General features: G+C 44.9%; 1 protein-coding gene across 1 annotated transcript; it reads right to left on the bottom strand.

The window, feature by feature from the left end:
* Positions 1 to 2,518: 2,518 nt before the first annotated feature.
* LOC311309220 (CD109 antigen-like) lies at positions 2,519 to 25,473 on the bottom strand (the record flags this gene model as incomplete). The annotated part of the gene is made up of 34 exons (XM_084438401.1): positions 2,519 to 2,762; positions 7,128 to 7,314; positions 7,636 to 7,859; positions 8,048 to 8,151; positions 8,483 to 8,562; positions 10,475 to 10,577; positions 10,760 to 10,916; positions 11,129 to 11,265; positions 12,260 to 12,415; positions 13,193 to 13,383; positions 13,593 to 13,758; positions 14,054 to 14,285; positions 14,483 to 14,564; positions 14,836 to 15,012; positions 15,524 to 15,665; positions 16,260 to 16,478; positions 16,690 to 16,803; positions 16,995 to 17,112; positions 17,311 to 17,416; positions 17,724 to 17,793; positions 18,065 to 18,154; positions 18,633 to 18,785; positions 19,077 to 19,259; positions 19,352 to 19,414; positions 19,554 to 19,658; positions 20,365 to 20,474; positions 20,582 to 20,735; positions 20,897 to 21,002; positions 21,185 to 21,266; positions 21,360 to 21,399; positions 21,910 to 22,146; positions 22,402 to 22,430; positions 22,678 to 22,838; positions 25,394 to 25,473. 34 exons carry the CDS (start codon positions 25,471 to 25,473, stop codon positions 2,519 to 2,521), a joined length of 4,602 nt encoding a protein of 1,533 aa, XP_084294527.1.
* Positions 25,474 to 26,884: the final 1,411 nt, after the last annotated feature.

The raw sequence follows: 26,884 nt of genomic DNA, 5'->3' as shown, positions 1-26,884 counted from the left end.
TGTGCGCGTGTGTGTGTGTGTGCGTGCATGCATGTATGTGTGTGCATTTTTGTCTGTGATTTCATTCAATTGAAAAAAATCTCGTATTACCAACATTGAAACTGGTCAAATGGGAAACACATTATCACATTACAAAACAACACGGCTCCACGTACTTGGCTAGTCCAGACTCAAGTCCAATGTTCTAGATATCAATCAAGCTAACCATAAAGGCAGGGGTGCTGTGTGTGTGTGTGTGTGTGTGTGTGTGTGTGTGTGTGTGTGTGTGTGTGTGTGTGTGTGTGTGTGTGTGTGTGTGTGTGTGTGTGTGTGTGTGTGCTGTCTGTGTCTCTGCCTGTATCACGATTATCTCCAGAACCGAGCACTGGACGAAGTTGACATGCAACAGACAAGTGTAACTTCTCAAGAATCTGCATTCTGCATCACGAAGTGCATGCAGTGTTGACTGTGAAGCTGAGATTTTTTACATTTTATAATACAAATTTTAACATAATTTCTTAAACTACTACGAGTTCAGTCCATTCTTTCACAATGCGCTGCTCTGTCACATATGCACCCAAGACAATTAAGTTTGACTTGTGAGTTTTCAACAGGCACATGCACTCACTAATCTACTAGTTATAATTATACGGAAGCTATCATATCACCATATCATAGCTATTGTATAACAGAAGATCTTTTGAACGCGCACAGTGAAAGGGCACGCGCAAGATCGGTTCTCGATCTCCAGTTTTCAACGGACACACGCACTAGTAAATTATAATGGAACAGAATAGCAAAGATGAGTTGCCAAATGACATAAATAGGATTGTGAAGTGGGCTCTCTCTCTCTCTGGAGGAAGACATCAAAAGCAACATATCAAAGGATAGATACCGACTGAAGGCCCAGCCAAATGGATCTCTCCATTCACAGTCTATTCCTCATCCCAGCTCTCATTCTCTTGTGTAATGGCTGTTTCATATTCCTCGGCACAAGCACGCAAACTGATACAGTACTTCCTTTCTCTCTCTCTCTCTCTCTCTCTCTCTCACGTTTCTATCTGTCTCTCTCTCTCTCTTTCACACGCAAACACGCACGCACACGGGCGCACACACACACACACCTCAATTATGAGGCCTACTTTCTGTTGGCACTGTGGGACCCTGAGTCTGCTCTCACACTCTCTTCAAACTTACAGATGTGTACTGTACTGTATGTGTGCCCCATATGCCTCCCTATAACTCTGTCACTCAGATGGAGTATGGTACTCCTGGACTTAAAATTCCTCGTAAACCAGTAGCAAAAAAACATGCTTCTGACTTTTATACTATCCGCCATCCTGCAAAAGTTCTTAAACTGTGACAGGAACTATTTAGACAACAGCTCAGCTCAGCCGGTTTATGAGGGAGCCAACCAAGAGAGAGAGAGAGAGAGAGAGAGAGAAAGTGTGTATGTGTGTGTGTGTGAGAGAGAGTGTGTGTGTGTGTGTGTGTGTGTGTGTGTGCATGCATGCGTGTGCGTGTGTGTGTACATACAGTATGGTACGGGGTGAATTCATCACGGTAGCGTCTTGCAGTGAGGGGATACATTTCAACACTCCTTTTCTCAACTGTTCAGCAGTGTGTAGATCTTCGTTATCATCAAGGCATAGCCTACGTCACTGGTCATACGGACACAACACAGAGGGGCCGTTTATTTTTACAGCCTCACCATTCATCAATCCCACGATCCCTGCTACTGCGCAGATCCAAGTGTCACATGTGTTCGACCCTATGGGAAGCCATACTGGCTAGAGTTCCTTTCACCTACGGTAGCCTATACTGTGCAGGGATGGAAGGGATCAGTAGGCTACAGAGGGACAGAGGGATCAAAGAAGCCGATCACGCACTTCTATCCTGGACAGAAAAAACAGCTAGAACGTTGGACCGGATCCAAGCTATAAGAGCACTCACATTTTCCTCTTTTCCTCTATGATGGTCTCGCGTCAATCGCGCTCACACAAACACACACGCACACACACGCTGATGGTGCCATGCAATGTCCGCCTGTTTCTGATTATAGTAGCCTACCTAATTGGATATTGTGGAGAGGGGGAAATGTGTAGCTGCTGTCTACAGTTAAGGTAGAGAAACTGACCAGGGGTGAAAAATGAATGGAAAACCATCCAGCGTGTGTGTGTGCGCGCGCGTGTTTGTGTAAAGAATCACACAGTATTTCAGTTTTGGGGGACCTAGCCTCTCAAATTGTGTGCAGCACCGTTCTGTAGCTAAAGCTTAGTCTAGCCCCCTCTGTGAGTCACTCACTCAAATCCAGTAAGTCGGGTTTTAACGCAGCCACGGGTCACTGTGCGTCACTGACTCAGACGGTCACGCCGGAGCACCTGGCCTGATTAATAGAGCCCAGAGGCGCTGAGTCGTGGCCCCGCGCCGGGTCAGACAGAATAAATCAATCTGGGAGGGCAGCCTTCAGCGTCGGAGCCTCCCGGCCGCAAGCCCCTTTCACCGCAGCGAGAGCGGCTTCGTTCCGTCGGTCGGAACGTCAATGGGGCTTGGCAGGAGCTGATCCCGCCTCTCTCCGTGCCTCTGGGTGGAAGAGCTGATTCAGGGTTTTCACCGGGGAGCAGGGAGTGTGTGGTGGGCCGAGAGGGGCTGTGAGCAGGGATGGACGGATCCGCTGGCTGGCAGACGAATCGTCCGCTGCGACAGAGGAGTGTGGTTGTTGCACTGGAAGATGTTGAATCCAGACACTTGTACTGTAGTCCTTCATCTCTATGGCTGTGGACCTATGAATGGATCACACATGGATACCAGCACATGCAAACACATACAGTACACTCACTCATTAATAAACTCCCACACTAACCAGGATTTCTATTCACTATCAGATTCAGATCCGGTCATCCAATTTTGTATCAGGTTGCATCCGGTTTGGCCTTACGAAATAAAAAATAAAAAACATGGACATACTAAACGAAGTATTTCTTTGAAGCCACTGTAGCGGTTTTGCATCAGAAATGTAGTTGATTTAAGTTTTGGGAGCATCGTTTGATTCCTAGGCACATCCATGCATTCTGCGGATGACACCTCGTCTTAGACACGCCTTCCACGGATCTAAGAAGCAGAGCGAACGGCCCCAGACTACTCACACACATAAACACACACACACACAGAGAAACACACACACACACCCCTTAAGCTCCTGGTAACCACAGTCTGGTGTGACGCAGCATTTTTCCCGGACATTTTTAGATCATAGGAGTCTCCTACAACTGAGAGGATCATACCATTGCGGTGACATCGACACAAACACACACACGCAGGTTTTCACAGGTCTACAGAGGGATGACCTAACCAAAACCTCAGGTTTCCTTTTGTCCTTCCCTTCTACTCTCTAACCCCTTGAGTGTCTGGCGTAGATCAGTCACTCCAGCCCTAGACATACTAGACAGCGTGTGTTTGTGTGTGTGTGTGTGTGTGTGTGTGTGTGTGTGTGTGTGAGTGTGTGTGTGTGCGTGTGTGTGTGTGTGCGTGCGTGTTTGTGTGTGTGTGTGTGTGCGTGCGTGCGTGTTTGTGTGTGTGTGTGCGTGCATGTGTGTGTGTGTGCGTGTGTGTGTGTGTCAGTGCGCGTGAGTCAGTGCATGTGTCTGTGTGCATCGAGCTGCTTGAGCCAGCCTGTGTGTAGGGTCACCCAGGGGGGGGGACACAGTACGCAGGGTTGTGTAAATACACACTCGCTCTGGGTGGGATGAAAGCTCAAAGGGATTTTCCATGACTCGCCCCGCTGACTGCGGCGTGCCTTCCCAAACACACGCATCACGGTCCACACAGCAGACAGCACAGAAGCTGCTTGGGTAGAAGCCACCCCGCCGCCCCCCCCCTTTCATCCATTGTTGTTGATGACTTCAGGTTTCCATTTGAGGTGTCTGCTTGTTGATTCGTCCGGTGGTATTGCTCTCTTTTAACTAGCTTGTCTCTGGTGAAGCTAGACGGTTGCCCTGAGGAAATGATGTTCTCTGTTTCTCATGGAAATGATGTCTTATTTGGGGGTTAGGGTTACATATTCTCAATATTACAATCCTGAAACTTAATGAACATCCCGAAAGCCATTTTTGGTCACAAACTAGGGCCTGGAGTTTTAACCTATAAATAGTTAAAGTAGCCAAAGTGTTCCATGACCAGTTCTCAAGGTAAAGTATGACTCTAATGCAATCTCTCTAGCAGCAGTCTCATCAAAATGATTACAGCATCAGAGCTCCGCTAAAGAGCCATACATGGCCCAACTGTCTAAGCCATCCGCTCTCTCCCTTGTCAGTACAAATTACTTATATGAAGACAATTCATCAGCCTTGTGTCAGAGTGTAGTCCAACAACAACAGTGCGCGTTTCTCCATTCGTTCACCCTAGGGAGCCGGAGTCCTAAATCAAAAGTCTTCTCTTCTTTGTTTACTCCATCTGCATCTCCTTGGTGACAGCGCTAGACAACACAGTTCCTTTCTTAGCCACTTTGACGCTATTGAATATCAATAAATGTCACGGCTCTCAATGGCCTCGATTTACAGTTGGGCGTGAAGGTCATTGGCGAGGGTTTGACTGCATCCTGTGTGCAGACAGAAGAAGCATAATTTTCAGGAGCCCAATTAGAAGGAGCCCACACATTTTGTGACACTAACTTGTTTATCTCCAAAAATACCAGAAAGTGCTTAATAACTGTGACTACTATCATTCAGTTGTTTTGTAATGCTTATTCAGAATAAGTCCAGCTCTTGGCAGAGGCAGTTGTAAATGGAAATGGTAAACATCGTTTCACCTATAGTTATGTAGGGAGGATCTGGAGAGTTCGTCCCTTAGGGCCCATCCTTGTCAAATGAATGACCACCCCCAAAAAACAGATTACCTCACACACACGCACGCACACACACACACACATGTTGACCTTCTCTAAAGAGAATAATACTGCATCTATCGCAAGAGGTTTTCACAATGAATATAAATTACTTAAACTCCCTACTTTTGGGTTAGCAAAGTGACACTGCCACCTACATAGCCCCTACATAACCCTAACCCTAACCCTAACCCTAACCCTAACCCTACACCTGACCCTCACCCTAACCTTAACCCTAAACTCTATGGTGTTCTTGCTAAACTGGGTTGCGAAAAGTAATCTCGCCGGCCCCATGTCAGTGTCAGGTCATCAGGCAGAGCTGAAGTGTTGTTGGCTCCGCCTTCACACACACACACACACACATACACACACACACACACACACACACATACGGAGTCCTGGCTGAACATCAAATACAATGCAGTGGCAGTCCCTAATCAACATATTCCCTACACACATATGCATGATACACTTCCAAGTCACCGAGACCTAGAGGGCAAGGTTTGGAGCAGCTCAACCTCAAAGAAAACAAGTCAGCAGGATAAGAACCACATGATTGTGATCATGTTTATAGTGATGTTATCGCAGAAATCACGGATGTATACTATTTGAAGACCCAAAACCACTTCCTGATGTCTGTGATTTTATCTTTATTTCCTCCACTTTGAGATCAGAAAAAAACTTTTAGAATATGATACCAAGACTGCCACCCAGTGTCAGGAGAGGTATATTGCAGCCTGTCACACACGGGAAGTGTAGCCAGTTACACAGAACAGAATTGAGTAATTGCGCTCCATGCTCTATATCAAAAATGAAACAGAAACCTCTATCAACAAGGAGAGGTATTGTTCCTCTTTTCAAATTTCTTGTTTCCTATAGACTGGAAGTTTATGTTTGACTGAACTCACGATGAACTGACTGTGATAATTGGGGTTGCAACTCAATGTACCATACTGTATGTACACACACACGCACACGCATGCATGCACACACACACACACACACAAAGGCATGTTTATCCAGCAGTGTGTGTGGTGTGTGTGTTTGTGTCTGTGTGCGTTTGTGTGTGTGTGTGTGAATGAGACAAACAGACAACGTATGTGTGTGTGTGTGTGTGTCTGTGTGTGTGTGTGTGTGTGTGTGTGTGTGTGTACGAGAGAGACAGACGTGTGTGTGTGTGTGTGTGTGTGTGTTTGTGTGTGCATGTGCCTGCCAGCTTGAGTGTGTGTGTGTGTGTGTGTGTGTGTGTGTGTGTGTGTGTGTGTGACTTTGTTTACGTTCCCATAATGTAGGTCCCTGTGACATGTTTGTATAAGGTGGTGTTTTTGATTATACTGTGTGGTTGCTACAACCTCCCCACAGGAGGAGAGGCCCTGAGGAGTGGAGTATGGGAGGGCTTTCCTGTGTGTACTAACAATCACACATGTCCGTTATTATGATGGCACCTGGTTTTAATACTGTACTGTAGATGCTGTAGGATACCAAGGGCACTGTGTTACTGCGCTGGGAGCCAAGACATACAGTAGACCTGTGTGTGTCACAGACGGGACTCAAACAGAGGACCTGCCTTGTGAGGACCACGATATCAAACCAGACCAGAACTTCCCAGGTTCTGGGGCCAACATTTGGGATGTTCAACGTTGTAGGCAGGTCTACTAATAACACAAGCATCATTCCAGCCATCACTGTGTGCTGCCAGTTGGTAACATTCAAGAGGGAAGTGAGAAGGAGGCCTTGTGGGGCAAAGATTATTCACCTGGCCGCTTCTGGCCTGGACAGAGATAGAACCAGATGCACCGTATAAAGACGTCTCTGGTCTCCTAGTGCTCTACTGATCCCGCTTTCCGCTGGCTTTAGATGGCCATGTGGAGAAAGACGAAGACAGGGTACGGGCGTTAGGGATGAAGAGGTGCCGTGCTGTCACATCAAACACTGTCTACATGGGGGTAGGCATATCTGTTATATGTTTAAAGTCATCCACTTTTGGCGTTGGATGTAAAGCTTTTCTCATGAATCCACTGGGAGCTCTCAATATCCATGTGTGCCTATACTTACCTTGTGGTGATCTGGACTTCATAGCAGTCTTAGCCTAGCGAGCTGAAGCCGAGTTATTAGCCCTGGAACCCGAAGTGCTGGTTCTCGACTAGAGAGTCTACAGGGTCTATGGGTGCTGGGAGATCTAACGGTGACAGATGGCCTACTCATAGTGGAGGCGGGGGGTAACACATGGGAGGATAGACATCCATCACCTGAAACATTCGCTCACATGGTAATCCTTTGATCCGCGTGGTTGGCTTCCTTGTGTGCCTTGAGCACAGCCGAGCGCCTCCCTCCACTTTGGAGCGCAGAGACTCTGCGGGACTCCAGCAGGTGGTGGAGCTCAGAGCTGTCAGTGTCCAGCGGCATGCTGGTGATCTTCCTGGCCCGGTTCGGCTGCAGGGCATGGACCGGACCTGGGGCAACAGATGCTCACCTTTTCAACCTTTATTTATACTCGAAAGTACTCTGCGGTTTCCCTCATTTGCAGTAACGATGAGAGGATGAGGGGCAAGGGGGGGGGGGGGGGTATAGGCAAAAGGAACATTCACCAACATTCATCAACAAGTTGACAAAAGGAATATTCACCAGCATAACCAGCAGCCCTTTTAAAGAGGACGAATGGCAATGTGTTCTTTACTACTAGGGAATATAAGAATCGGGGAGAACAATCTTTGTAGGAGCGTTTAAGCATGGGTGGACTATTAACAGGTGTGACACCAGACCACTAGACTCACCAAGCATCTGCTTCCATTCCTGTGATGGAATGGCAGCCAGCATGGAGGCTGTCAGACAGGCTGCTGGAACAGCATGTGAACAGCAGGATGCCCAGGGGCTGCGGGAGCACAGGTGGGCATGCTGGCTGCCCGCTGCATGTGCTGGTTTGGTAGATACACCTGCCACTGCTCCTGGGGCCACACACAGGGGCTTGGTGGCCATCATGTGATGGCCCTGGCGGCCTCTTCAGGGGGAGGTCAGAGACACAAATCTAAAGCCCTTGCTGAAGCCTCGCTCCACCGTGATTTTTGCACTGATGATAGAACCGAAGGGAGAGAACTCCTTGCTGAGTCGCTCGTCTTCGATATACCCCTCTAAGTTCTTGATATAACCCGGTAACGGGTCATGCGGTCCTGTTTTCGCTCTTCAAACTTGTGCTTCAGCCTGGCCTGGCGCTCCAACTTCTTCTGGGCTCGACCCCCGTCGATCTGCTTCCCATTCATCCCACCAACAGTCGTCTGGGCGTCCTCATGCCTCTTGAAATTCACAAAACCAAAGCCTCAGGATATTACATTCACATCTTTCATGACACATGCTTGTGGTGTTGCCATACAGTACCTGCCAAAGATCTCCTTCGGCTTCTTCTCAGCCATATCTTGACCAGATATGGCTTTTTTGATGTACAGGTCGGTAAACTCCTTGGCACGGATGCCCAGTTCCGCCTCTTGTTTTTTGCTTGATTGTTTTTATTTAACCTTTACTTAACCAGGCAAGCCCGAACACATTTTTATTTGAATGGGACCATTTGAATGGGAACATGTTTTTGTCATTCAGAAGCAGGCCGTTTATTTTCTTGGTCCTCTCAACCTTCTCCTGAGCCTCAAAGTACACAAAGCCGTAGCCCTTGGAGTCATTCTCATCACTCCACTTTACATGACAGGATGTTGCTGAAGACAGAGAAAGTGTCATACAGGTCTTTACTGTCAATTGACCTCTCTAAAGTCTTCAGGAAGATATTTCTCAATGCCATTCCTTTGCACGGTGGGGTCGGGTTGAGACCACATGATGCGGAGCGGTCAGCCCATGACCACGTCATAGTTCCTGGAGTCCAGAGCACATTTGGCGTAAGCTGGCTGCTGAAAGTTGACTTAGGCCTACCCTAGGGAGCACTGGAGATCCTGTCTCTACAGACAGACTGAGAAGATTGACTTGACAGGTCACGCTAAATAACTCACAGAGCACAGCCTCTGTCTCATCTGGGTGCAGATCCCCGATGTACACGGATGGATTGCATTATTACGTAATTGTTACCGTCCACTAAGGGAGCAAAATTATGACTATGAACTTTCATGCAAAATGACACATTCTGTTATGGCCAAAATTCCAGAATGTCAATGATAGACTAATGTCTCAATAGGAGGTTTATTAATCTTTATTTATAGTTTGGTCAATAAGGACATTTTTTTACGATGACCCGTACAAAGATATAAATGAATTGATGAATGAATGCAGCTGGCTACAAATTTAACAAAATGCATTAATCACGGAACTTCATTTAAAACCATCAAGCATACGTAACAAGATAAAGTCTTCGATGTTTTACCATGGCATTACATGTGTATGTATACTGTACATAATGTACAGTACACAGGATTCATAGCATGTGTCACTAATCATATTCTTGAAGGCCAAAAGGATCTTTAAGGGACATTCTTCCTAAAATGGCAAGATTATTGCAAAGTCATTGAGGATCCAAGAGCATATATCACTGAGCTAAAACATATTGAACTTCAACAGTGATTCATTTGTAGAGAATCCAGTCAAGACTTCTGGAACAAGTTTGAATTCACTACTTGACTGCCCCCATCTTAATATCTGCCATGCCCCCCCCCCCCCCTAGAAATAGACACACATGGAGCTTCAGAGCTATGGCTTTTATTTTGTTCTCCAGCCAAGTCTACAGGATGTCTTCAGCTTTATATCAAAAGTTATTTTCTCTGTCAATGCATTAATATTGTGCAGATAGAACATGAAATTGGTTTTGCACATCTGGTTCAATTTATATTAATATATAGTTATCAATTTATATTATTTATTCCATATTTTGTCAGCATACACAAGAGTAATTATTATAGTATGGTTTGAAATTATGTCATGATGCCAAAGTCCTATCACACTGTCTCATGCATTCACATCAGTTCAGGAGCTGACATAGTAGTGTTGTTTAAGATATAACCATACAACTGAATAATGTTTCTAAACAAATATTTTCCGTCTAAAAGGCAGTTGAATCTGAAAAACATATACTTGCTATACCAACATATATAGTACATCCAACATTTTATCCAGTGCATGATATCAAAATAGCTAAAATAAAATTATATCTCAAAGTTTACTTATTTATTCTTGCTAGACTATATAGAATCATTCATTGAACACATATGTCTACTTGGCAAGATATAATTTCAATAGCTATAGGTACAGTATTTAGGTAAACAGTATTTTATAGGCATAATAAAAAAGCAACAATTATTGCAAGTAGGGATCCCAAACTGTAGGCGGCGCTGTTGATAGAATGAGAGGAGGAGGGGGCACTGATACTGATACTAACCGCTGCCCTGCAGAGACTGCAGTCTCTTCCACAGAAGCCACAGGACACCATGCTGTGCATGATATCAGAGTTGTATGACCTCATTGCTCTTCGCCCTAGATAGACAGCAGGAAAGCGAGTGAGTGAGTGAGTGAGTGAGTGAGTGAGTGAGTGAGTGAGTGAGTGAGTGAGTGAGTGAGTGAGTGAGTGAGTGAGTGAGTGAGTGAGTGAGTTAGTGAACGAGCTTCGAGACAAAAGGGGTAACTTACGAGGTTCATAGTAATCATACACCTGCACGACTGCGTCTTGGACATCGGCCATCTTGAAGACTCTTATGAGTGGGAGGCTGATACACACCTCTGACGTGGTCAGCTGCAAACAAATCATGTTGTCAATGGAAAACAGTAGAAGCACACACAGCAGTCAGTTAGTTACAGTCACTTGTAAAAGTTCTTGCTCTCCTTGCTACCTATGAAACATCAACATTATCAGGGCATGAAAAGAATGATAAACTGACTAACTTAATATTTCATACTGTACACAAATCAACTTACTGAGTCTAAATATAAGATGACTCTGCCAGATGACACCTCCACCTTTCTGACCAGGTCTCCCGTGGGAACGGCATCGAGGGCGAGGTTGAAGCCACTGAGCATGCTCACATCCACTATCACCATACCGGTCTGTGAAATCATCTGGTTCTCCAGCAGGCTGTTCCAAAAACGCAGACAAATCAATCATCACACTGTATAGTACATCTGTGAGGATGCTTTCATCTGCCCATATACCAATACCCCTTTTATGTCCTTATAATAATATAAATAATATCTGCAACTAACCAGAGGTCAGGCACAAAGTATGCAAGTGTGGGGTATGGTTGGCTTTCAGTCATGTCTGTTCAAACTCCTTTCATCTGGACTTACCCAGTACATATAGATACCAGTATATGGTCCATGTCTGTCTCGTCATCATGGACTTTTACATCTAGAGAAAATGCTTCAGTATGACTTAGAGGTTTCTCTCTGAAATCTCTGCTCTCCAGACTGTAGAACGCATTCATCTGCATTGGACACAAGAAGGTATCAGTCTCAGTCAGTGTGGGTGTAATTTCTGACAGGTGTTATTGGAGCGTCTGTATGATTGAAACACGTATGATTTTTAGACTCAATCACAAAACACTAGAACTCTGTTTGTTGAAAAACCTCTACTCCACCTTAATTGTACCAAAACATGTTATGAAGAGTAGACTAAATCCTGGTTTATTTTGACTCATTCCTAAATGAAATACAGAGAACATGGGCCAGAGAAGGAAAACAGTCAGAGGTGGTCGGCAGCTGAAGACAATGTACACTGAAAAGAACACAATTGGAACCAGGCTGCTTCCATCATATCGGATATTTTTTATAAGATATGATCGGGGTGAATCAAACACACACAGGAAGTTATAGATTCCAGATGGTTATTGCTGCCTGTTTGCGGCCAATTACTGTACTGCTTTTCTGTGAACCCGCTTCACTATAGCATTCACTCTGTGTGGTGGGAGGCAGAGCCCTCATACACAACTGTTGCATTCATTCATTCATTCATTCATTCATTCATTCATTCAGTGTTATGTTCCCTATGCTGGAGAGGAAGAGGTGAGGAGGATGACACCTGATTTGGGCGGACCTGAAATAAGCAGGACTGCTGGACCTTGCAGGGATTAGCTTTAGCCGACTACTGTACTGTATGTAACATGAAGGTCTTATTCAGCAGCAATTATGGTAAGGTATATATCCACACTATGCAGCAGTTCTCAGTATTATGTTGTATCGCGATACTTTACCTGAAATAAGGCAAATCCTCTCCCCTCTGGGGCCACATCAATGAGTATCTCTTTTTCAGCATCTATCTGAAATATTTAAAAAGCTCTGTTATCCACTTTACAAACGCTGTAGCCTACTACCATGCATGCAGACAATCAAACTGTTTCTCCTCTTCTATGATGTAGCAACAGACATAGGCGAAACATACTGTACAGGTCAATGTGGCCATTTAATAGCCTCTCACTCTACCTCCTTGCGCTGAATCAGCAGGTAGTTAGTGGCGTTGATGTGGAAGACAGACTGAGAGCTGATGGCTGGAGAGGACACTGTTAGATTGAGGTCTATAGCGCCAGCCCCACTGAAGGCAGCGTAGCAGGACAGGGCCTCCAGGGCTACCACTGTGTCCTGGGAGGAGGGAGAGGTCAGAGGTCAAACTCACAGGATAGACATCCGACATGGGTTTTGCTCAGTATGCCATGAAAAACAGGAGAGAAAGAGGTGCTGAACTTATGCTAATTATAGCACTAATTGCCATTTTGCGTCTGACTAAAATGATTGGCTCTATATTTAAATACTGTAGTTCAAAGCTTTGTTTTACTCTTTGAAAGATTCGATAAACCTGGACACAGAGTGCCTAAATGGAAGCAGGAAGCGAAAACCCGCATGGGTCCTTAAATCGGAAAGAATATCGGTAGTCAAATAATTGATTGATCCCGTTTGAAATGTGTCATGACCATACACGTTTGTCAGTTTAAATCATAAATTTTACTCATCTCTGTTAACTGGCAAGCAAGCTAATATTAGCTAGCTGACATTACAATTGTTTAAAACTCACCAAAACCTTGAAAAGCCGATCCCATATGCCACCTCTTATCTGCAGCTCTCAACATGGCCAGACTAATAGTGACTTTCATCTCTTTTAATACTTTTAAACTTGTTCCGGAATAACTGCTTTACAGTTTTACGACAAACCGCAACTTTTTAAATTGACAAACATTAGTGTATGGTCATGGCACAATTAATTGAATTAAATTCAAATGGGATCAATCAATTATTTGTCTCTCGTCTCGTATGACTATCATACATATTTTTTAAGAAATAAGTTCCCATGGGACAGCACTTCTTGCTTCCGCTTAGGCACTCTACTAGAGAGGGGGTCCTCTATCCAGGGTCAAAGTTCACCTGTGTGCTCCCGTAGCCCCCCAGGTGGGTCCTCTGCTCGCTGAGCCACTTCATGAGGCCAATGCCCTCCATCACACTGCCTTGCTTGTACAGAGTCAGCAGCACGTAAGACACCATCTCTACCTCTGCTGAGCGTGGCTGCCAACCGTCTGACACCGCCGCACCAGAGGCCTTCCAGGTCATGACCCCGTCTGGAGGGGAAGAGGAGGAGCCAGCAAGTCAGACAGGGTGTCATGGAAAAATGTGTAGACAGAGTTATGGCTACAGGTTTGTGATGACACTGCAGAGTCCAGTGTGCAAAAGTCTGAGTCGTCATCCATATTTTATTTTACCTCTAATTTCCAGGAATTAGAGGTAAAATAACCTTGAATCTTGAATTGGCCTGATCCCAAATCGTTACCTTTCATGTCTGCTCTCTCTTTGAGTTCGGCTAAGGCAGTGCGAGCCACATGGCTGTTAGCCAGACACAGGGCATATGCTACCAGACAAAGACTGTAGTTGCTGGACACAGTCACTCTGGACTCCAGGTAGCTCGTAGCCAGGCTGACTTTGAAGGGGAACATGTCCTGTACAGAAACAATGGTGGGAGACAGGGTCATGCTATCAGGCCTGGTTCTCCAAAATAAATAACTAGCATGAATATGATTACAGATTACTCGAAATGGATATGATATTAACTATTGTCAAAGCTCAAATATCTTCACATCTTTTGACATTGACGTCTTGGAGGTTATCTAAACAGTATCCAAGCAGGTTATCAAAGTAATACAGTAGTAGCGGTCATGCTTTTCACTCATAGGTCATAGCTCCATGTCCCATGCTACTGATCTGCTAACAGTCATATTCATCACTTCCGCTCACCGTATAGGTTGGGTCCTCTATTAGGGCCATCAGTACGTAGGCTGTCAGAGAGACGGGCTCGTCCTCCAGGCCTCCGCGCAGCTCGGGGTGGATCACCCTCCCGGCCTCGGTGAACTCTCCCTGGGCCCCCTGCTGGCGGACCAGCCACCCCATGGCCCTGGAGAGCACCGACTGATCTATCTGCATGTAGGGCCGGGCCTTGAGGAAACTCCTCAGGACGAACGCTGTCAGCCTAAGGGCGGAGGGAGGGAGGGTGGGAGGGAGGGAGGGAGGGAGGGGGGAGAAACGGAACAGCGGGGAGGTGAGGAAGAGACAGGGCGAGACGGAGAGAGAGAGAGAGGAGGTGGAGAGAAAGGTTTAGTGCCAGCAAGATAAGCATAACTACTGAACGTTATCAACAGTGGCCCTTGATACTTTGACCCAACCCACCATGTGCTGCCGGCAGGGTCGCTGTCTCCGAAGGCGCTGAAGGAGCCGTCCGCTCTTTGGAATGACAATTCTCTCTCATAACCTGGACAGGAATGGAAGAATAACATATTTATACCGTCATGTCTGGGAATCTGGGCACAGATTATGGTAGCCTAAACAGAGCATGACAAACTGTTGAACGGGCAAAGTATCATCCATGCTTTGGATAAAAGCATCTGCCGAATGACTGTAATGCAATGTAATGTAATCCATGGTCCAGACCTCTTGTCAATAGCCAGAGTGCCCTACTCTCCTTGACAGGTACACTATGATTTCTCAAAGCAATGTTCGTCATCCATCTGAAAGCTGATCACCTTCCGTCATGTATGCCAGGGCTTGACTGCGGAGCTCCGGGTTGACCTGGGAGGATTTCTCCAGGTACTGTAGAAAGTAGACGTTCGGAGAGAAGTGGATCATGTTCTGTTCGCCACAGCCGAGGGGCATCTGAACCAAGGACTCCAACCTGTTGATGGACAGGCCCAGGATATCACCTGTCACACAGACGGGAAGGGAGCATTTTAGTGTTACATAACGTGTTGTGGTAATGAAGTCACGATGTGGGAGGCGGTCAGACAGATTTATCACCATGCCAGATGATGTTACAGATTAAACGCTGAGAGTGGGAGGGAGACAGGAAGGGAGGAAGAAGGAGAGAGAAAGAGCAATACTAGTCTATCATGACAAATATCCGACATCCCTGGATGAAAGTAACCCAAACAACCAGACAGCTGCTTAAAATCTGCTCGCCATAAACACAATATTGTGATTGCCATCGTTTCCATTCTCATTATGTAATACCCCGTGCTCTGGAAGATAGATATGGACTTTATTTATCCCTGAAGGGAAATTCTTCCAAGACAGCTTTCAATTTGATGTCCGTGTGCCTGAAGCCTAGAGGGGTATACACATTGTGGTTGGGTTCACGAAATGTACTGTAAACTTTAAAACCCTTCTCCAAACTAAAGTGGTGCTGTTTGGCGGAAAACAGAATGGTGGACGTACCAACCACTGCCACATGTGCCCTCTGGCTGCCGGGCATCACATCTGGAGGGAAGGAGAAGTGGATGGTTCTGGACTTGTTCCTCTGAAGCGGAGACAGATCCAGGAACAGAGTCTCGGAGTAGGACTGTTCGATGCCCTTGGGCTGGAGGGAACATTGGAGATAGACATGGTATTACATTTAAGCCTAGTCCTAGACTATACAAAATCAATGGAAATTTAATTCTGCCTTGATGGCAGGTGGCCTCTCAGTCTTTCAGGCGGCTTTATCTGTGTCTGAAACCTTCCCTATGATGTCTTACTATGCTAAACAGTCATTCTGAGTGGAGATTCATATTCTATTATTTTCACGTTAACTTTATCGATTCTTTCCGCTGTATCATTAGATACTGTAGATAGATAGATAGATAGATAGATAGATAGATAGATAGATAGATTGATTGATCGATCAATGGTACATTACATACATAAAGGCATGTTCTAGCACTAAAATGCACTAGAATAATGGAAAGGTAGGAAAGAGCAACAAAGAATAACAAAGAAAAGTCAAAAGAGCTGCTGAGAGGCTACCACACAGAGCGGTGCCAGATGTAATAGTGACGTGAAAAAATGAAGCTCTTCGCATACCGGTGTTACAGTATTTACTATACACCCTTTTCAATGTATTTTCATTTATTAAGTCTAATAAAAGTGTAACTAGCATTTTGTAACTAATCCCAAACAAGTCAGGATGTTTTACCTTGACAATCACTTTCCGAATAATATCATCTGAAGTTTCTGCAGATATGGCGTTCACGACTATCTCCATCTCTCCCAGACCCAGCGGCCTGATGGGAAAGAGGGCGGAGGCCACGCTCTCACTCCCTACGGTTAATTTCCTTGCGTTGGCCATGGCGATGTCCCCATGGTTGGCCAGAACAAACTCATACTGTTCACTCTCATGGACGACCACTATGACCTGAGGAGAACAAGGAAGAAGGATCAGGGTAGAAGGCACAGAAGAATTGTGGAAATGTAATTTTACTACATTCTTTCAGACCAAAAGTGTTTCCTTGAAAAAAGATGTGTTTTTCAAGCAAGAAAAAGGAGGGGGGTGGGGGGGGTTAGAAAAATCTTCTCCAACTATGCTGGGATGTCCCTCCTAGATCTGATGTGAGTCAATGCCTTACCTCCGTGTCCTGGTCCAGATGGTTGTAGATGTTCACCTCCAGCACTAGCTGCTCTCCACTGATGATGTGAGCTGGGACATCCACAGACACGGTGAGGTCCTTGGACACAGACAGCTGTGGGAGACGTCCCAGAATAAGACACAGAACTCTATACTAATACCGTAGATACAACAGTATCATATACAGTCAATTCTAAAACAAAAATACCTACATTGTCAGACAATAAAGACAATATATCGAATATATGTACAGAGAGGTGTATTGGTTGTAGAGGTGTAATGTAATGTATCGTACAGTACACCTACTCTTTGTGTTTTGGAGGTCAGGCCCAGGCCCAGGTTATCTGACATCACAAACGCCATGGCCCTCCAGGAAGTGATACTCTCTGGTACAGCCACGTGAAAAGTAGTGGTGGTGGAATCACTAACGGGGTATAAAACATAGTGTGTATAGAATTCGATATCACTAGTATTCAGACATGCATCTATCAAGAATCCATGCTGTCGTTGAGAGGGTGTTTTTATGAGATTAAACTGTTTAACTCATTGTTTAATTTGTTTAAATCTGGCCTGAGCCCTGTGTCCGGGGTTCCGGTGTGCCTCTCCTGGTCTAATCTCTCACCCCACAGTCGTGTCCAGCCACAGCCAGGTCTCCGTGGAGTCCTGACCCTTGAGACGGTTCCACACCCCCACTCCCTCTCTGGTCACGCCCACCGCCTCCTCACGCTCTGATGGACAGACAGACGCCAGAGATGTATATTTAACTGATAGGAATCCATTCAAAACAGAGAGCAGAGATAGCAGAGAGCAGAAATAAAATAAGGTTTTAATTCTCAAGGGCACCACTCGATGCTGGTATGTACAGTATTCTGAATCTCCCCAAGAGGGAGTCATTTGAGACAAGAGGGACTTGCCACGTTCTAGAAATAATAACCAGGAGTTCAAACAATGATACAGTACCTTCAGGGATGTGGATGAATATCGGTTTGTTTTGACAGAATATGTGAGCTGGGTGTTCTTATTTTTCACTCATACCCGTTTGAAGCTCCTTAGACTGCTCAGTTTCATGCAGGTCGGCATCAGTCAGCACCACAAGGTCACTAGCCTAACCCAACAACAAAACAAAAACAAACATCTCACACCACAACAAGCAGAGTGCATGACTTCGACTCACATGATAAACAACATTCATATATACAGTAGCACAATCAAAGAGTCCTACTATATCATCACTAGCATCTCTTTATATATAATGTGGGTCAGGTCAGTGTTGTGATGCAACAGCACATGATAACAAACTTGATAGCATGGCTTAGAGGTTAACCCAGGCTCCGTATCGCCTATTCAGTTGGAGAGACAATGAGCGGCACCAGTACCGTGAAAACGGAGAAAGAGTCGCCCTCAGTCCTTCCACCGGGGTGAATTCTTATCTCCTCTGACACGTACCCGGTCATGTCCTGCAGCGCCTGAACACACACACCCGACCACAACACTAGTGTTACGCTTCTAAACCACAATATCACCTCAGAACAATGCGTCAGCTAGGTTACATCTCGTTTGACCAGTTTTGTGGCGTCAGAGGTTTGTGGCTCCTTCGACACAGCTGACTCTGAAAAAGCGCCTCTCAAAACTGTTATAATCTCTAGTCTGGAGGAGATTGCGATAATTGCGGGCTATTGTCATCAAAGAACGAGCCACACAAAGTGGCAATCAAGCTATCTTTCACACTATCTGACAGCTGTTGTCTGACTGACCTTTAGTGGGTCAATTCACAGAGGTATAAATTTCAGAGATTATTGGCCTCTGACAGTGTCACTATTCTGTGACATTGTATTAGTTATTGTAAATCATATGCATTGTTTGTATTGTTATCCATTTCAGGTGAGGTGATTACTACTATGTACAGTGCATGTTATTGATATGGATTATAGCTGGGTCGCTTACCCTTTTTTCTCTGATGTCAGGGTCAAACCCGGGACCCTCGTCACTCCTACCCACCACCAGGATACCCACCAGGGACCCGGGTTCGAGGACATTGACAGTGAGAGACACCTGCTCCCCTGGTCTGGCCGTTTCACTGCTCCAGCTTAGAGACACCTGGGACACACATGACACTCCACCATCACCATCAAACTCAAGAACATCACATAATCAATGCACATAAGCAAAATATGTTATACTGTAGCCAGAGCACTATCCAGATAGAGGAACGCAACAGCAACAGTACTCAAACAACAAAGGCAACGCTTCTTGTGTATAAGTTCTCTTAATATCATAGCTGTAATTTAATACAGTAGATACTCAGTGGCGATATCTATAGTATGAAAGACTAGTATATCTGCATTTAAACTTCAGTATTAGAGCTATAGTGAGGTAGTTTGTAGTTACACTATTTTGCAGGCCTCTGTGAATGGGGACGCGCGTAGCAGCGTTGATAACCTCTCCATCGGGGAGGACGCAGTAGACCGTGACACGGGCCTCCGGTGACCAGTTCACTGTTGGGGTCAGGGAGAACGAGGGGGTCAGGGAGAACGCTGTCCCAGCAGTCACCACCTCACCCCTGGATGTCACCTGGAAATGATACAAGAGGTCAAACAAAGAGCTCTGACCTGGAGTGACCAGGTACTTCTGAGCAGCTTCCGCTTTCTTTTCCCAGCTCTTACCACATAGTGAACTTTGGTGAGTTGAAAAGTGCTCTCGACATCTATTTGAAGTGTTTCACCAATCTGGAACACAGAATGAATGCACTGTAATTGTTTGAATGCCAAAGTATACTTCGGTCAAGTGGACGTACAACAAGGTCAGAGTAATGATTTTTTTCCCGGTCAGTTTGACTCAGACCCTCAAAGCATACTGATTGGTCACCTGTGCAGGAAGGGAACTGACTGGCTGGATCTGGAGGTATGACCCGCTGGGAGAGGAGTGGGTGCTGTAAATCTCTAATGTCTCCTCACTGGACATGAACTGGGCCTGATGACAACATAACAGTTAGTTCTGTGGATCTGCGGATTTCGACACGGTCATACATTATGATTGTCACACAGGATAGAGTGAATAAGAAGGAGCAGGAAGTTCGTTGAGGCCTCATTCGAACAAATTTGCTGCTGAGTATTATCTTCAAGTGTTTTTGTCATCACAAACAATGAGTTATGCTAGACTTGACAATATCCATTCAAGAACCTGACGCATTTTAAGAGTTGTCTTGGAGGCAAGTATTTTTCCTTTACAAAATATGTCAAATTCAGCAACGTGTTACCTGGATTACAAGCATCTCCACTTGATCTTGTAAAAGGAGCTCAATGTGGACAACACCGTCCCCGGGCACTGGGAGAGTCAATCTTCTAAAGCCTCCCTCAGCCTCCATCTTGGCTGGGGAAGAAACAGAGACTCCACTGCCATCCTGTCCTCTGGGCCTGGAGTCTCTCTGAGTGACTTCAACCAACACAGAGGCCATTCGATCCTCTGAGGTCAATGGCCTTCGGTCATATCTGGATACCTTTAACTGCGGGATACGAGAAGATGAGGTGTGTCGTGCTGTACGGTAATACCTTTGTTACATCGAACATGAATTCATTCATTCATTCATTCATTGAATCAGTGGAATGTCTATTGTATTGAGGATACACTAAACAAAAAGGTGCAGTGTTGAATCCAGGCAATATTTTACTTAATGTACCTTGGTGTAGAAGTGTAACGATGGCTTGAGTTCAGGTGGATAATCATAGAATTCAAGGTGGTAAGCGTTCCACATCACCTGCACTGCCGCTGACTTATTGGATTTGAATCCTTTAGAGAGATAGCAGAAAATAATATTTTTTTAAATAAAAATAATAATAGCGTGGTGTAAATATACTTTAGGTTTCTTCGACTTATTTACAGTATAGCTGACTCACCTGTTGAGCTCTCAGTGACACAAGCAGTGATATACATGGTAATGCTTTCATCAGCATAGTCGTGGTGTCCATGGCTCTCGGGGTCAGCTGACGCGTACTCGTACCGAGCAGGCAGGTCATCTTTGCTGAAGAAAAACTGCGTCGACCCACTGATCTGGAATACGTGGTCAGACATGAGATGAGATTGACGGATGTAGGCAGATCTTCAACCTTACATATACGGTGGATCCACATAAGTGATAGAGCTGATATTATAGACTCAAACTGGATATGAGTGGTTGTCAGATTCAGTACTTATGGATGTGAAAGCCTCACCTCTTTGGATGTGTTCAGGGTAAACGGATGGCCCGAGCGGTAGAGGCCTGACATCACCATGACTGAGATGGACAGGATTCCTTGGACAGGCTGTCCATTGGAGAACCTAGATAGAAACGCGAGATACACTTGATAAAGATAAAAACATTGATGACTAGTGCTAGTAGCAAACACAGTTTCCTTGAACTCTCTACACCACATTCAATACAATTAATACAAAATATGTTTATTAAATAGACAGAAATGTTGTTCATTCGTTTAAAAAAAAAAAAAAATCACAGGACTTACTGGGCTTTTACAGTTCCTGAGACGTCATTACCGATGAGGATCTCTGAAGCAGTTTTGACCTGCACCTCAAAATGGGGTGGTTCTGTGACAACATTGATAATTAGAGGTTTAGTGGAGAGCAAAGGTATATGCTGTACTGTACATCATCAACCTGCATGAGCCCAGACTATCTTACCATAGTGATCCACAGTGAACTGCCTCTCTGTGGGCCTCTCCTACAGAGCAAGAGAGATCAACAGGACTGAGAGTGAGACCAATGTTTCTGTGGTGACTTTCTATGGAGTGCATAAGTCAAACTGAAGTTCCTTTATATTGCTCCTATACTGCACTCTTTTTATGAATGTGTCAAACTGAGGTAAATCCAACACCTCAAATCCTTACTATTTTATTTCTAAGTATTTGATATACAACATACAACAATATTTGACCAAGTCACAGTACTGGATAATGACACACTGGTATTCATCTTACATCTACTGTCGCCACGATCGTCCACAGACCCAGGGTAGGATTCTCAGACAGTTTGAATTGTTTGGACACGATTCCCAGAGGACTGTCGACCTGGTCCCACCTTCGGATAACGTTTCCCTTGGGGTCCTAACTCACATGGAGGGTAGAGTCAAAGGAATGTCAGTCAAACTAAGTCCAACACAATGTCTGACTAAAACCCTTTGTTTTCTAGGGTCACCAAGGATTAAGCAGATAGTAGAGAAGAGTGGACCCACCCTGATGGTAATATCCACGCCGTCCTTCTGCGGTTTCCCGTCTGTTTGGACAGACAGGACTCTTATCCTGACCATCTCTCCCGCTCGGTAGCTGGACTTGTCCGTCTGGATGAAGGTGGTTAAAGTCCTGGGGTTGATGTTGAGAGTGGTGCTGTTGCTGAAGACCGTTCCATCTCTCTGGTAACCCCTCACCAGCAGTGTGTACGGAAGCCTCTGTCTCATGGAGATTTCAGGGATCTGGAGAGAGCCAACGGCAGCAACAGTGAGTACTATCAGGCAATACATGTAGATAAGTTTTCCTTATTTACCATTACATTTCCATTTACCACCGTCTGTTTGACACGTGGATGAGCCTTTTCACATCTCTACACTACCCTCTACCCATCTATGTAATCCGTGCTTTGAACCAGCGTCTGCCAACTCCAACAGAAAGAAGCCTGAAGAGATGACTGATCGATGATGAACACATACAGTACATCCTACAGTACTTACAGGAGGAAGGGTCAGAATCCCAGTCAAGCCTTTGAAAAAGAAGAAATGTTGGTAAGCACATCATGTATAAGCACTATATTTGCACGTCAACACAAGAATGTATTTTTTGCAGGTATGGCATTCTCTAAAGCTATTCAGTTCACATAACGTATCGTCTGGGAACCAATTCCATGGCTACTAGATTATGATTTTATCATTAAAGACACTGTGCTTGAACTTGGTGTTCTACAGTAAAGGATTACTGTAAACATAGGATGAGATAGAAGTCACTGTCACCTCCTAAGAAGGTGCCCTCCACCCGGACTAGACTGGTGTTGGCCTGGGTCACCTCAGCTGTTACCCTGACAGGGTCGACCGTGAACAGGGTCACAGCCAGAGGCGTGGGGGTCCCGGGGTGTAGCCCACCTGGGACTGAGATCAGGTACGAGGGTCTGGCCCTGAGACAAAGAGGGGGGAAGAGGAGGGAGAGAAATACTGGCTTCAGAAGTCTGATATTCCACATTCACTGAACTCAATTCACATGTGATATGGAGAATTCAAAACAATACAAAAGTACATTCAAAAGTAATATACAGTATTCAATCAGATCTTATGAGAGATAATAATATGTTTACATTCCAGCCTCCTTGTGAAGATAGCATGAAAGGAAATAGATATCAGCGAGGATAGATTTCTATCTAGGCCTATTCAGTTCACAATCAGCATTTACCTGAGGGCGTCCAGAGCACAACTGGGATAGATAGTACAAGTAAGAGCCACACATACTCCAAGAACCCAGAGCAACTCCATTTCTCCTGTCTGTCCCGTGGTCCACACTCCAGACTGACACCCACACTAGTGGTGAATGGCTCTCTCACTCTCAGCCCAGCTCAACTGACCTGCACTCTGGGACGAAACTCCACCTACGATACCATGCCAATGCCCACAGGACATGGTGACACACACAGAGACAGACGGACACACACACACACACACAAATAGTACCCCCCATCCCTGTACTGTACCTGCATTCTCTCTCTACCACACACATACACACACACACACACACACACACACACACACACACACACACACACACACAAACACTGCCATATCACATTCACTTCTTTGTCAGGCTCAGGGCTGAGGATGATCCCGTGACACAATTACACCTAAACCTAGAGGGCTCTATTCACACACCATGACAAGTGTTATGTACCGCCCACAGAAAAATAACTGGAGATTGTGTACTGCACACTGATTTGGCAGCATACTGTATTTCCAAAGTACAGTAGCTGGAACATAATTCAGTTATGGTTAAGTTCCTGAAATGTATTATTGTTTACATGATGTGAAATATATTGGGCTGTTAAAATAAAAAAAAATCTACCGAAAGAACAGTTGTATTAATAATTGGATTTGAACACAGAAAGATGTATTGTGTAAAATTATTTTATGCATTTGTGCTAAATGAACCCATTAGAATTGAGCTAGAGGTTCGCACGTTAGATAAGTGAGTAGGGAGAAATACACTTTGGAAAAGTGAAAGTGAGTTGCAGTTGAAGAGTTGAATGTGAGTGACAAGAACGAGGGAATACGCTACCGTGGAGATTCTAGTTATAGAGTTATTCTAGTATATATACTAGTTAGTTTATTTTGCTCATAATTGACTCAGGTGTGTTTTTTGTGTGTGGCTGGAAGCCAGCGCACCATAGATAGCATTTGTCCAGTTGTCACTCCCTCCCTCCCTCCGTCGTGTTGTTGACCTGCAGTTCTATATTGCCACCACAAGAGGCAGTGGTCCCAGCACACCAAAATAAATATACTGTGACACTGCAGATTGTGCAGTTCCTTGGTGGTGTAGTGGATAAAGTGTCTGACTCCCATGCAGAAGGTTAGGGGTTCAAGCCCTGGTGTGGAAGATTTTCTTTTGTCACTGGATGTTATAGAAGCTATGTAAAATGTGGTAACCTGGTGGTGCTATGTCAGTTATTGAATTTATGTGCAGTAATTGAACATTTGAAATACTCCTGTACTGTTTTGAAATTAAACCTACAGTATAGGTGTCTCAGTAATTACCCATTACATATTAGGCTATACTTTGCATGTATCTACCAGGTAAATGTGACCCCAGCCACCCTCCGGAGAAAACTCATTTCGGCCGCTTGTATCCGTGATCTCGTTCTTTCGGTCATGACCCATCCTTTATGACCATAGGTGAGGGTGGGGACGAAGAAAGACCGGTAGATCGAGAGCTTTGCCTTTTGGCTCAGCTCTCTTTTCGTTACAACAGTGCGGTAAAGCGACTGCAGAACCGCACCAGCTGCTCCGATTCTCCGGTCAAACTCCCTCTCCATGGTTCCTTCACTCGTGAACAAGACCCACAGATACTTTAACGGACATTATATTATGTCATTTCAATTCACAGCTATTTCAGTGGCATGACTAGCTTCCGCCCTACCAGTCCTGAACAGAAACAAGCCAGCCACACACATAAGCCAGGCTGGACCTGGCCTGGTTTCATGACAGTGTGAATAGCACAAATCACATGGAATCTGATATTTTAAAATCAGATTTGCACCACTTCCATACTGTATGTGGTCCTAAATCAGATACATGTTAGATATTTTGCAATGCGACCTCAGTGTGAACAGCCAAACAAAGAATCAGATCTGAGCAATAAATCCAAACTGAGCACTAAGGCCTGTAGTGTGAACCTGAGGTAGTGGTTTAAATGCTCAACCCGAGAACTTTAATAGCCTGTTTGCCAACCTGATGGATGTCCCAACTGGCTGGACTGACTGAGGGCATGATAACAATGGACTCATAAAAGAGGGATTCTTTTGTGAAGTGTGTGTCGTTGAGAGGGCTAGGGGCTTTGCCTGTGTATGTAATGAGTTTCAGAGATCATGGACTTCTCTTGAAGTGAGAAGTGTTACATGCCTGGAGTCGCCTAGATTGCCCTTCCCCTCTTATGTTTAGTAGCCTATGTAAAGTCACGGTTCTCTTTGACCCACTCCCCTCTGGCAGGAGACTGCGGCCCATCGGGACCAGGTCCACACGCCACAAAAACAGTTCATTTCCCACGGCCATCACTCATTAACAAGGCTCGTGTCCCCCCATAATGCCCGCCCCCCCCCCCCACACACACACACACACTGACTCTATACTCCTTTCACCACACAAACTCTGATTGTTCCACATACTGTAACGGTACACACACACTGTACACAATCACTGCTCATCCACCACACTACACTTTTTTAACAGTATATCGTAATTTTTCCATTGCACTGTTTTTTGCACTGTCGTGTCTTTGCACTGTCCCGTCCTGTCTTGCACCCTGTCCTTGTCGTTTGCAACAGCGTATGCCTTAACCCTAGTCAGATTCCTAGTATGTGTGAACCATATACATGGCTAATAAACAGATCTGGGGAAAAAAAGTACTCGGATCCTTCCTCTTAAGCACTGATTGTATTTTGTTGCTTTTGGACTTTGACTTTAGCACTAGATTATGGACTTCATCACTTGTTAAGAAAGGAGATGCATGTGTGATTTCTGACTAGTAGACCTACAGTAGTGGTTCAATGACCACCTAAGTTAAATGCAAATATTTTAAATCACTTTGGATAAAAGCATCTGCTAAATGACTGCAATGTAATATGTGATATAATGATGTGATATTTCCGTTAGCCTACCACATGGGTGCACATGAATACACATTACCTAAGTGTGTGTGAATCAGGCTTTCTGTTCATTGCTCTCTTAAGCTACTGTACCATCATCTAAGATCTAGTGTAATATAGTTGAATGAAAACATATCTCAATCACTGAACAGTTTTGGACACTGTCATACAAAGTCAGAAGGCAATTGAATTGAACATGGGTTGACATATAATGTGTATGGAAAATTCCTTAAAAAGTAAATGCATGTAAAGGGGATCAGATGAAGAGAGGTTTACAATGCTGGAACTGGGAAATGGGTGGGGTAATTAAATACAAAACCATTTCTTACCAGCAGGTGGAGATAAAGTCAAGGCCAACCCTCGCCTCCTGTCCTATCACACTAATGCTAAAGTACAGTAGTATACTCTAAATGGTAAATAGTAATTGGACTGCACTTATATAGCACTTTTATTCAAAGCGTTTTACAATGGCCTCTCATTCACCCATTCACACACACACATTCACACACCAATGGCGGCAGCTGCCATGCAAGGTGCTAGCCTGCTCATTGGGAGCAATTCAGGTTTCAATGTCTTGCCCAAGGGCACTTTAACATAATATGGACAGGTGGAGGCGGGATTTGAACTGACGACCCTGCAATCGTTGGATGACGCGGAAGGAAGGACACATTAATATACATGGGCAGCCAGTCACTCTGCCTAAAATGAGAACTACAGTATTCTGCTACAGTACTAAAGACATTATCTAAAAAATGATACGCTATCATTACCAAACAGAAAGAAAACATGCATTTTTCTTTAAAGCCAAAACACATTTT

This window comes from Borostomias antarcticus (assembly GCF_949987555.1).
Source record: "Borostomias antarcticus genome assembly, chromosome: 5".
In the NCBI taxonomy this organism is placed as follows: domain Eukaryota; kingdom Metazoa; phylum Chordata; class Actinopteri; order Stomiiformes; family Stomiidae; genus Borostomias; species Borostomias antarcticus.
This window is presented reverse-complemented; position numbering and strand designations above follow the sequence as displayed.